Below are 12,453 nucleotides of genomic sequence, written 5' to 3'. Positions count from 1 at the left end.
GGTGATGCTGATCCAAAGTGCCTGCACTAGCATTCAGGTGATGCTGGTCCAAAGTGCCTGCACTAGCATTCTGTGCAGCTGTTATTCCACATGGCTCAAAGTTCAAAGCAGGAACAGAGAAACAGTGAAAACATACAGACTGGTTCTCATCACTGACGCCAGATGTGCTCAGACACAGAAGGTATCATGTCTGAATAGGGGTTGTTTGCATGATGTCCCTGAACATGCCAAACTGCATTGATGAGGAGTGGACAGGAGACATGTTGTCCTTGACATTCCTTGGGCAGGTAGAGGCACTCCTCCAAGGGTGTTAAAGTTCTCTGGGTACAGAGTTCACACAGCAGGGTAGTGTAGGAAAGCCTGTCATACGGAGGCTGCTAAGAATGAAGATTTCTATTTATTTCTTCTGAGAGTGCACACAGCACCATCCAGCACTGTGAAATCTGGCCAGTAAGGGATGGAGCTTCCAGGTCAGTAACGGGTATTACCATCAAGTACTAGAGAGTAACAGAGAGCTACAGCAATGCCTATAATGATTGCTTAGCTTGAAGGGAATGTGGGTATTGTACTCCCCCAAGGCTTAGGGATCATTATAGAAGAGAGGACAGAAATCCAGAGGTGATAAAATGACTACAAGGAGGCATTATCTTTTAGGTACAGCAGGGAATCTGCACCTACAAACTCACAGTGGTTATAACAACACGTATAAAACCTGTGCAGGCCCAAGCAGGATCAAATCCCAGCATGGATGTTTGTGCATCTCATGTGTGCCTGGTGCTCATGACCAGAAAAGGGGATCTCCTGGGAATGGAGTTACAGATGGTTGTGAGACACTACGTGAGTGCTAGAAACCAAAACCTGGCATATCAATTGAAGTATTATTTTCTACCATGATCATAATAACAACAATATTATGAGTGTGTTAACCATTTACTTTTCTGAGGTTTCTGCTCTTGCTAATTTTTTTAATTATTTCTTTTATTTTTTGAAATTACAATATAACTACATCATTTTCCCCTTCTTCCCTTTCCTCCCTCCAAACCCTAACACCTTGCTTGCTCTCTTTCAAGATCACAGCCTCTTTTTTCATTTTACACACACACACACATACTCATATATATGTATATATATTACCAAATACATAAGTACAGTCTATCTACCATGTACACTATTACTTCTATGCATATTTTACAGCTCCTTTTCAATAACCTACTCGCAGCACCTGTCATTCTTTAATTATATCAAAAATGTTTCCTTTTCCTTTTCTTGGCTTCTTTTTGAGCAGTATCTCTCGAATTTATAAAGAAAGAAAGCACAAAGCAACTCAAAGCAGAAGCAGATTCCTTAATGGTTGGCCCTTTCCTCTTCCCTGTGGAGTGGACCATTGAGGCAGTCCGGACATCCTGAGCCAGTTAAAATCCAAGCAGTGTAAATCATCTCGTTAGATTGCCCACTATCATTGTCCATCACCGGTCTTTCATGTCCTCAAGTCACTTTGCAATTTCACTTGCAACCCTAAAGTCCTACACAGCAATTCTAGATCTGTGGCTCCCCCTTCTAAAAGTAAAAGAAGAACCTGTTCCTGTGCACCGTCTGATAAAATACAATCAAGGCTGTCACATCCGTAAAAGAACTACTAATACACTCTGCCATGTTAGAGAAAGATAGAACATTACATATATGAAGTGTGTTTGTTACCTGATAGTAAGTCCTTATTTTAAAAACTTTAGTGTAGAAGACAATGGAAAAGAACAGAACAATCAGATAATGATGGAGCGGGGGGGGGGGGGGAGGAGGGGGGAGAGGCAGTCATACAGTCAAGTGCCAGGGAAAATAGTAAGTGCTCAATGAGCCTCCGTTGACCAAAAGGATGGCTGTGTAATAGGACCATCCCGATCAGTTCATCACCAGTCTCGGCACTTTCCATTGGCTGTTGAACATACAAAATGGCAAATTGTGAAAAACCTACAAATGTCTAATAAAATGTATAGACAATGTTCAATTAAGCAATGTAAGAGACGTAGTGTACAGTTACGTAGCAGAAGACATGAACCCAAGGATAAAATTGCTTAATCAAAAATGAGACAAAAGCCACGTGAGGTCACTGAGAGAAGGCATTAAAAACTGTGTGCCCTAATTAGACAACCATTTGCGTGAATCTATGGTGTCCAAAGTACACAATAAAGAAAGTCATTATGTTTTCATCTGTAAAATAAGGAGGAAAGCACATAAGTCTATTTGTAAATATGTGCTGTGTGAATAAGTAAGCAATTTACCATAATGAAAAATAAAAATTATACTTGAATATATCCAGTCTCAAAATAGTGTTTTCAAATACTTCAAAAAAAATCAAAATATTTTCTCTTACAATAATGTATACTTTTATCTTAATTTATATTAATATGACAAAGCCCCTTTCTCACTCTTATTTGGTTCATTTCGATCTAAAGCGTCACATCTTTAATATAAAAGTGCACACAAATGTGATGGGTTGAGTACCATAATGCCTGCTTACCTCGGGCTTTAAAATACTTCACATGACTTGCCACAGCCTCTGCAACAGTTTCACTGGGGCAAATTTTTACTCCATTTGGGAACAGAATAGATCGCCGCCTTCTAAGCAGCCATCTCCTCCCAGTCTCCGTGGCATCCAAAAGCTGTCTCTTCCTGGTAGGCAGGGAAAGATCTGTTGACTTCTCAGGTGAGAGGACAGAGACTGCAAGCATGGGTTCTTGTCTCTCTTCTGCAGAAAAGATGCTCTGTTAGTACAGAAAACAGACTGGGAGCATAGCCAGGGCTTTCAGGATGGGTGGAGACACCATACAAGTGACAGCAAAAAAAGAAAAGCTCTTGTTTGCACCACACTGAAAATGTAAAGACAAGGCTTAAAACGCATACGCGCATGCATATCAAAGGACGAAGTATTCCAGCTTTTCCTCATTTGGCTAGTAATCCTTTAATTCAAGATTGTTTTTAAAATCAAACAGACGCCAAATTTCAACACAAGGATGTAAGGTTTGAACCAGAAATTATTAACAAGGAAGGGAAACCTAAATCACGGGAGATATTCTAAGGCTGCTCAATAAAGCAATTGTGAAGATTAATAGCCATATAGTATATACATATATAGTATATAACAGCAACCACATCAAATGTGGCTATTTTAAACTATTCTAAACGTGCCTGCAAACCTGAGAACAAAGATCAGCTTTCAATTACCTGAGGCTGATACAAGGTTTCCTCCTGTCAGGAAAAGTATCAAAATGCCCAGAGAAATCCTCCCCACAGGGAGAAACATAGTCATCTGGGCCAAAACCAAAGAAACCAGATGACAAAATCCTCAAGGGAGCATTCGGAGTTCTAAAATGCTCACTAACAAACTTTTCCCAAAAAAAGTCCTTGCAGATAAAAGTTTATGCCTGGGAGTGGGAAGCCACTCTAAAACCATTGTCAGTTAGGGTAAATAAAATGTCATCCTTTCGAGTAGCTCTGGTTTCTTTTCTGACTTAATAGGGACACTATGGAAGCAGGGAGGTAAGCTAATTAGGACAGATGGGCAGAGAGAATTCTATTCTAATCTAGCTAGCTAAGCGCCTTACTAACCGTCGCCTCTCTTTAACCAGCAGTTTATTTACAAGCAGTATGCCTCACATGTGGTCTTCCTCCATATGTTCTGACTCAGTGGGTCAAAGGTGGTAGATTTACACGTCCTCTGTGTTCTCCTAGGACTGAGAGGCAGAGCCTAAAGTGCCTGGTTCCCTGGGTAGAAGAAAATCCTTCCTTTTTAACCACTCACTCTTCATCCTGTGCGCAGTGAAAGAATAATAAAGCAAGCCCGTGGTGGCACTATTGCGAGAATTAACAACAGATCAACTCATTTCATCCACACCGCATGGCTTAAAACAGTACCTGACAAATATTAAGCGCATAATATAAATCACGTTTGCCAAGTTGTCTATATAATTTGGAGATCGTGCCATCTGAGATGGGAGTGACATGTAGACACAGTATGGAAAAGTCACTCAAAACAGCCCTGAGTAAGTATCTACCAAGAAACATCCTGAGGGCTGTTTCAGTGGGGCTCTGTGAACCACACAATAGTGTCTAACATTGTGATGCCCTGGATTGAAGTCAAGTCCTTTACAGTTGATTCCTGCTGACTGAACAGTTCTCAGTGACCTTGCTCTGAGCCCATCCTGCCCTAAAGAATTAGCAGCATATTCTTGGGATAAAATGGTGCAGTATTGCCCAGAATGGCATTCACAGGGTATTTGTCTATTTGAACGAAAGGAACTCTTTATCTAAAAGTGGTATCCTACACCAAATGCGATCAGATAAAATTCTATATCAGTAAAGGTTTTTATCCACCTAACCAAGTAGAAAACAACAAAATTAGCCCCAAAAAGAAAAACAACAACAACAACACCCAGTGGAAACTAGAAAATACTATCAAATAATTTATAATTTTGTTTTATATATTATGGTGAATTGTTTTTAATTTCTTTTTTTTTTTAAGATTTATTTATTTATTATTATATGTAAGTTCACTGTAGCTGTCTTCAGACACACCAGAAGAGGGCGTCAGATCTCATTACGGATGGTTGTGAGCCACCATGTGGTTGCTGGGATTTGAACTCTGGACCTTCGGAAGAGCAGTCGGGTGCTCTTACCCACTGAGCCATCTCACCAGCCCCTGTTTTTAATTTCTTAAAGATCTACAGCACATATTCCTTAGAATTCTTCACTAATTTTGTAATTGTCAATGTTTTTATAGTGTGGGAAGAGCTTATCAGTTACATCTATGACAGCCACACATAAACATTTGCAGCCCTTCTTTTTTTTTTTTTTTTATTATATGTAAGTACACTGTAGCTGTCTTCAGACACTCCAGAAGAGGGCGCCAGATCTCGTTACAGATGGTTGTGAGCCACCATGTGGTTGCTGGGAATTGAACTCTGGACCTCCGGAAGAGCAGTCGGGTGCTCTTATCCACTGAGCCATCTCACCAGCCCCTTGCAGCCCTTCTAAAAGCTATGTGTGCATAGTAGTATCTGTAAAATATTAGTAACATTATAAGAAACTTGAAAACTTTATCATGAGTAAGAGTGGAGAAAATGAAAAAAAGTTACCCTCATACCCTTGTTGACGAATGCAAACACAGAGAACATTTAATTAACGAACTCTGGTGGGAACTATTCTTTGTATTGGCCTACAGCACAGAATGAAAAGCTTCTGAGAATCAAGGCAGTCTGGAAACATTGCTGGACGGACGGACGCTGAGAAAACCTGTTTGTTTGTTTGTTTGTTTGTTTGTTTGTTTGTTTGTTTGTTTGTTGAGACAGGGTTTCTCTGTTTAGCCCTGGCTGTCCTAGAACTCACTTTGTAGACCAGGCTGGCCTTGAACTAAGAAATCCGCCTGCCTCTGCCTCCCGAGTGTTGGGATTAAAGGTGTGCGCCACCACCACCCAGCTAGAGAAAACTTTCTTTTTAATTAATTTATTTATTTTTTATTAGATATTTTCTTTATATACATTTCAAATGCTATCCCGAAAGTTCCCTATACCCTCCCTCTGCCCTGCTCCCCTACACACCCACTCCCGCTTCTTGGTCCTGGCATTCCCCTGTATTGGGGCATATAAAGTTTGCAATACCAAGGGGCCTCTCTTCCCAGTGATGGCCGACTAGGCCATCTTCTGCTACATATGCAGCTAGAGATACGAGCACTGGGGGTACTGGTTAGTTCGTATTGTTGTTCCACCTATAGGGTTGCAGAACCCTATAGCTCCTTGGGTGCTGAGAAAACCTTTTTAAATGTAAATATTTCCTGTATTTTATGGCCTTGGAGCCCACAGATCAAAGCATGTGTATATGAAGTAAAAAATTTTAAACTTTTATACAAATTTCTATGAAGGAACAGAAGTGAATTATTCAGTATCATTATTCTTTAAACAAAGGACATTTTAGAAAAGCGAACAGCAATGTGCAGTGTTATCTGGAAATGAATATTCACCAAAATACTAACATGAATGTGGAAGAGCCCCTGAGATCACACCTTTGGTGAAAGAGGATTAGCAGTTGAGGCTGCTGGGGGAGAGTCTTCTCCTTTCGGGATATGCCCCAATGGATATCCCCCACATTGATGCTCATATGGGCAGCACTAGTTATACTAGGGAGTTATTAATAAACAACAACATAAAAAGAGGACACAAAGATGGTTGACAGGGGGCTCAGGGGAACCCGTCCAGAGCCCTCAGGACACAAGAATGGAGGGGCAGCCTGGCATGGGAGCCTTCCAGTTTCCGTTTGCTCCTGGAGTAGATCTTCTGCAACAGGGCTCCATACCCAAATAGCAGCAGAAGAGAGTGAGTCTCTCAGGAGTGTAGACAGGCCTGTGAGTAATCTTCTTTCAACAAACCCAAAAGAAGATAACCACACAAACATAAAAATAACATCAAAAATAACAGGAAGCAACAATCACTATTCCTTAATATCTCTTAACATCAATGGACTCAATTCCCCAATAAAAAGATATAGGCTAACAGACTGGATATGTGAACAGGACCCAGCACTTCGCTGCATACAGGAAACACACCTCGGTGTCAAAGACAAACACTACCTCAGAGTAAAGGGCTGGAAAACAATTTTCCAAGCAAATGGTCCCTAGAAACAAGATGGAGTAGCCATTCTAATATCAGATAAAATCAACTTTCAACCAAAAGTCATCAAAAAGAGTAAGGAGGGACACTTCATACTCAACAAGGAAAAATCTACCAAGAAGAACTCTCCATTCTGAATATCTAGGCTCCAAATGCAAGGGTACCCACATTCATAAAAAAAAAAAATGTTACTAAAGCTTAAAGCACACATTGTACCTCACACAATAATTGTAGGGGACTTCAACACTCCACTCTCACCAATGGACAGATCAGGGAAACACAATTCAACAGAGACACAGTGAAACTAACAGAAGTTACAGACCAAGTGGATTTAACAGATATCTATAGAACATTCATCCTAAATCAAAAGAATATACCTTCTTCTCAGTACATCATGGTACCTTCTCCAAAGTTGACCACATAATTGGTCACAAAAAAAGACTTTAACAGATATAAGAAGATTGAAATAATCCCATGCCTCCTATCAGATCACTACAGATTAAGGCTGGTCTTCAATATCAACAAAAACAACAGAAAGCCCTCATATACATGGAAGCTGAACAATGCTCTACTCAATGATAAGTTGGTCAAGGAAGAAATAAATAAATTAATTAAAGACTTTTTAGAATTTAATGGAAATGAGGGTACAACATACCCAAACTTATGGGACACAATGAAAGCAGTGCTAAGAGGAAAACTCAGTTCTGAGTGCCTCCAAAAAGAAACTGGAGAGAGCATACACTAGCAGTTTAATAGCACACCTGAAAGCTCTAGAACAAAAAGAAGGAAATACACCCAAGAGTGGACAGCAGGAAATAATCAAACTCTGGGCTGAGGTCAACCAAGTAGAAACAAAAAGAACTATACAAAGAATCAACAAAATCAGGAGCTGGTTATTTGAAAAAATCAACAAGATAGATAAACCCTTAGCCAGACTAACCAGAGGGCACAGAGACAGTATGAAAATTAACAAAATCAGAAATGAAAAGGAAGATATAACAACAGAAACTGAGGAAATTAAAAAAAAAAAAAAAACATCAGATCCTACTACAAAAGCCTATAATCAACAAAACTGGAAAATCTAAATGAAATGGACAAATTTCTGGACAGATACCAGGTACCAAAATTAAATCAGGATCAGATAAAATATCCAAATAGTCCCATAACCCCTAAAGAAATACAAATAGTAGTTAAAAAAAACCTCCCAATCAAAAAAGCCCAGGGCCAGATGATTTTAGTGAAGAATTCTACTAGACCTTCAAAGAAGACCTAATACCAATACCCCTCAAATTATTCCACAAATTAGAAACAGAAGGAATACTACCTAATTCAGTCTATGAAACCACAGTTACTCTGATAACTAAACCACACAAAGACTTGACAAAGAAAAAGAACTTCGGGATAATTTCACTTATGAATATCGATGCAAAAATATTCAATAAACTCTCAAAAACTGAAACCAAGAACACATCAAAACCACCATTCACCATGATCAAGTAGGCTTCATCCCAGGAACACAGAGATGGTTTAATATATGAAAATCCATCAACATAATATACTATATAAACAAACTCAAGGAAAAAGTCACATGATTGTCTCATAAGATGCTGAAAAAGACTTCAACAAAATACAACACCCCTTCATATTAAAGTCTTAGAGAGATCAGGAATTCATGATATACATACACAATGTGTATCTTATATTGTGTATCTAATACATACACAATAAAAGCAATACACAGCATACCAACATCCAACATCAAATTAAATGGAGAGGAGTTAGAAGGAATCTCATGAAAATCAGGGAGAAGACAAGGCTGCCCACACTCTCACTATCTAGTCAATATAGTACTTGAAGTTCTAGCTAGAACAATTAGACAACAAAAGGAGATCAAGGGGATACAAATTGGAAAGGAAGAAGTCAAAGTACCACTATTTGCAGATGATATGATAGTATACATAAGTGATGCCCAAAATTCCACCAGAGAACTTCTACAGCTAATAAACAACTTCAGCAAAGTGGCAGGATATAAAATTAATTCAAACAAATCAGTAGCCTTTCTTTATACAAAATTAATAAACCAGCTGAGAAAGACAGGGAAAGAACCCTCTTTATAACAACCACAAATAATATAAAATATCTTGGTGTAATTCTAACCAAGCAAGTGAAAGATCTGTATGACACGATCTTCAAATCCCTGAAAAAAGAAATTAAAGAAGACCTCAGAAGATGGAAAGATCTCCCATGCTTCTAGATTGGTAGGATTAACATAGTCAAAATGGCCATCTTATCAAAAGCAATCTACAGATTCAATGAAATCCCCAAAGTCCAGCACAATTCTTCACAGACATGGAAACAGCAATTCTCAACTTAATATGGGAAAGCAAAAAGCCCAGGATAGTCAAAACAATTCTCAACAATAAAAGATCTTCTGGGGGAATCACCATCCCTGACCTCAAGCTGTACTACAAAGCAATAGTGATAAAGACAGCATGGTATTGGTACAGAAACAGACAGATATATCAATGAAATAGAATTGAAGACCCACACACATATGGACATTTGATCTTTGACAAAGAAGCCAAAAACATACAGTGGAAAAAAGAAGGCATCTTCAATAAATGGTGCTGGCCTAATTGGCTGTATGTAGGAAAATGAAAATAAATCTTTATTTGTCATCTTACACAAAGCTCAAGTGCAAAAGGATCAAGGACTTCAATGTAAAATCAGATACACCGAATTTAATAGAAGAGAAAGTGAGAAAGAGCCTCGAACTCATTGGCACAGGAGGGAATTTCCTGAATAGAACAGCAATGGTCCAGGCTCTAAGATCGACAATTGATAAATGGGACCTCATGAAACTGAAAAGCTTCTGTAAGGCAAAAGATACTGTCATTAGGACAAATAGGCAACCTACAGATTGGGAAAAAAATCTTTACTAACCCTACATCCAATAGAGGGCTAATATCCAAAATACATAAAGAACTCAGGAAGTTAAACTCCAAAACACCAAGTAATCCAATTTTAAAATGGGGAACAGCACTAAACAGAAGAAGCTTGAATGGCCAAGAAGCACTTAAAGAATTGTTCAAAGTCCTTAGTTGTCAAAGAAATGCAAATCAAAATGACCCTGAGATTCCACCTTACACCAATCATAATGGCTAAGGTCAAAAACTCAAGTGACAGATGCTGGTGAGGATGTGGAGAAACAGGAACATTCCTCCACTGCTGGTGGGATTGCAAACGAGTGCAACTACTCTGTAGATCAATCTGGCAGTTCCTCAGAAAACTGGAAATAGTTCTTCCTGAAGACCCAGCTATACCACTCTTGGGCATATACCCAAAAGATGCCCCACCATGCCACAGGGGCACGTGTTCCACTATGTTCATAGCAGCCTTATTTGTTATAGCCAGAAGCTAGAAAGAACCCAGATATCCCACAACAGAAGAATGAATACAGAAAATGTGATTCAATTACACAATGGAATACTATTCAGCTATTAAAAAACAACTTCATGAATTTTGCAGGCAAATGGATGGAACTAGAAAATACCATCCTGAGTGAGCTTACCCAGACCCAAAAGAACATGTATTGTATGTACTCACTGAAAAGTGGGTATTATCCAAAAATTACAGAATACCTAGGATATAACCCACAGACTATAAGAAATGTAACAAACAGGCCCAAGTGAAGATGCTTCAATCACATTTAAAAGGGGGAAGAAAATGATCATGGGAGGCAGAGAGAGAAGGGACCTGGGTTGGGGAGGGAAGGAGAAGGGGAAAGAGAAACAGGATCAGGTATGGGGGGTGGGGCAGGGGAGAAGCCCAGAGGGCCAGGAGAATGAGTGAAAACACGAAGCCTGGGGGCTAGAGGAACCCTCCAGAAAGTACCAGAGACCTGGGAAGTGGGAGACTCTCAGGACTCAATGGGGGTGACCTTAGCCAAAATGTCCATCAACTGGGAGAGGGAATTCAAGGAGTCCACCACCAGTAGATAGACAGGGCCTCAAGTGCAGGGACAGAGTTACTAACCCAAAGTCAAAATTCCTGAACCAGAATTGTTCCTGTCTAAAAGAACTGCAGGGACAAAAATGGAGAAGAGACTGAAGGAAAGGCAGTCCAAGAACCAGTCTAACTTCGGATCCATTTTATGGGAGGGACACCAAAACCTGACATTACTACTGGTGTGCTTACAGACAGGAGCCTGGCATGGCTATCCTCTGAATGGCCCTACCAGCAACTAACTGAGATAGACACAGATACCTACACCCAACCATTGGCTGAAGCCAGGGACCCCTATGGTTGAATTAGGGGAAGGATTGAAGAAGCTGAAGGGGAGGGCAACCCCAAGGAAGACCAGCAGTCTCAACTAACCCAGATCCCAGAGACTGAGTTATCAACTAGGCAATATATAAGAGCTGGTCCGATGCCCCATATACAGCAGAGGACTGTGGGAGAAGATGTGCTTAATCCTCAAGAGATCTGAGGTTCCAGGGAAGGGGGGGGCAGGGAGGAGCATCTTCTTGGAGGCAAGGGGGAGAAGGAATGAGATGAGGAACTGTGGAAGGGGGGACTGGGAAGGGGGAGCAATGGCTGAAATAAACCAATAAAATTTTGAAAGAAATATTCTATAAATATGTCAGCTTCCCTACAGTGACAGATTATAGAAGTGATATTCAAGAAAATGAAAAAAGGGGAGATACAACACAAAAGTTAAAAAAAAAGAAAGGGGCCGGGCGTGGTGGCGCGCGCCTTTAATCCCAGCACTTGGGAGGCAGAGGCAGGCGGATTTCTGAGTTCGAGGCCAGCCTGGTCTACAAAGTGAGTTCCAGGACAGCCAGGGCTACACAGAGAAACCCTGTCTCGAAAAACCAAAAAAAAAAAAAAAAAAAAAAAAAAGAAATGAACTCATAAATCACTAATTGTAATCACAAAATACTATATGAAAAAGTTCTTTGAACATTTTTCAAGTACACAAACACACAAATATATCAATAACCCTCCCAATCTACATCCCTTCTCTATAAATTTGCCTAAATGGCCATTTCCTATAAATGGAATTATATATTAGGTGACCTCGTATGTCTGGTTTCTTTTCCTTAGCATATGTTTTCATGGTTTTTCATATTATACTGTGTATAGCTTCATCTCTTTCTAGCTAGATAACTGGGCACTGCTTTTGCAAGTCACAAATTTATCTGTCCACCCATGGATGTATATTTGATCCCACTTTCTACCCGTTACAATATACACTGTTCTAAACACTTGCATGCTGTGTATGAATTTCCAACTTTACAAAATTCTGTGTTTGGAATGTGCAATTTTTTGCACGTTGATTGTGTCTCAACAAGCTTCAAAAACTGACTTACATTGTGAGAAGTGTTACACATTATTTATGACAGTCTCTTAATCACTCACTAAAATCTAGTGTTATAAAGGCAGAACAATTTAACTGAAATGATATCAAGAATAATAGAAATCCTAAGAATGAAACAATGAAGAGATCATACTCAGAATCCATACTATGTAGGGAATAGACACAAATCCAAAGTATTTGTTGACAATATCAATCATCTTGCAGAAACTGGGCTTCTATCCTTGCCAGCATCACAGTCTTTGTTTGGAACAAGGAAGCAAATATGTTGGCATATAAGTATCAATGCAATAAGTATCAATGTTTATACCTGATGAGAAGCCATTGTGTTCAACTGTGCTTGACATTACACAGAAGGGGCAGGGAAACCAAGAAACCAAGAAACCAAGAAACAGATCCAGTGACAGTCACCACCGAAGC

The 12,453-nt window shown here is 39.6% G+C and overlaps 1 protein-coding gene across 1 annotated transcript in view; it reads right to left on the bottom strand.

Annotated features, from left to right (window-relative positions):
- Impg2 (interphotoreceptor matrix proteoglycan 2) overlaps positions 1–3,304 on the bottom strand; it is a 66,609-nt gene extending 63,305 nt beyond the window's left edge. Inside the window, exons 1-2 of the mRNA XM_085832231.1 lie at positions 3,220–3,304; positions 2,516–2,743 (exon numbers count right to left, since the gene is read on the bottom strand). Of these exons, the coding sequence (XP_085688357.1) occupies positions 2,516–2,743; positions 3,220–3,304 (313 nt within the window). The remainder of the gene's footprint in view (positions 1–2,515; positions 2,744–3,219) is intronic.
- Between the last annotated feature and the right edge of the window lie 9,149 nt (positions 3,305–12,453).

Source organism: Mus caroli, unplaced genomic scaffold, assembly GCF_978045245.1.
Source record: "Mus caroli unplaced genomic scaffold, Mus_caroli_1 scaffold_17, whole genome shotgun sequence".
NCBI lineage: Eukaryota > Metazoa > Chordata > Mammalia > Rodentia > Muridae > Mus > Mus caroli.
Note: the sequence above shows the minus strand (reverse complement) of the source record. Positions and strands in the feature narration are given on the sequence as shown.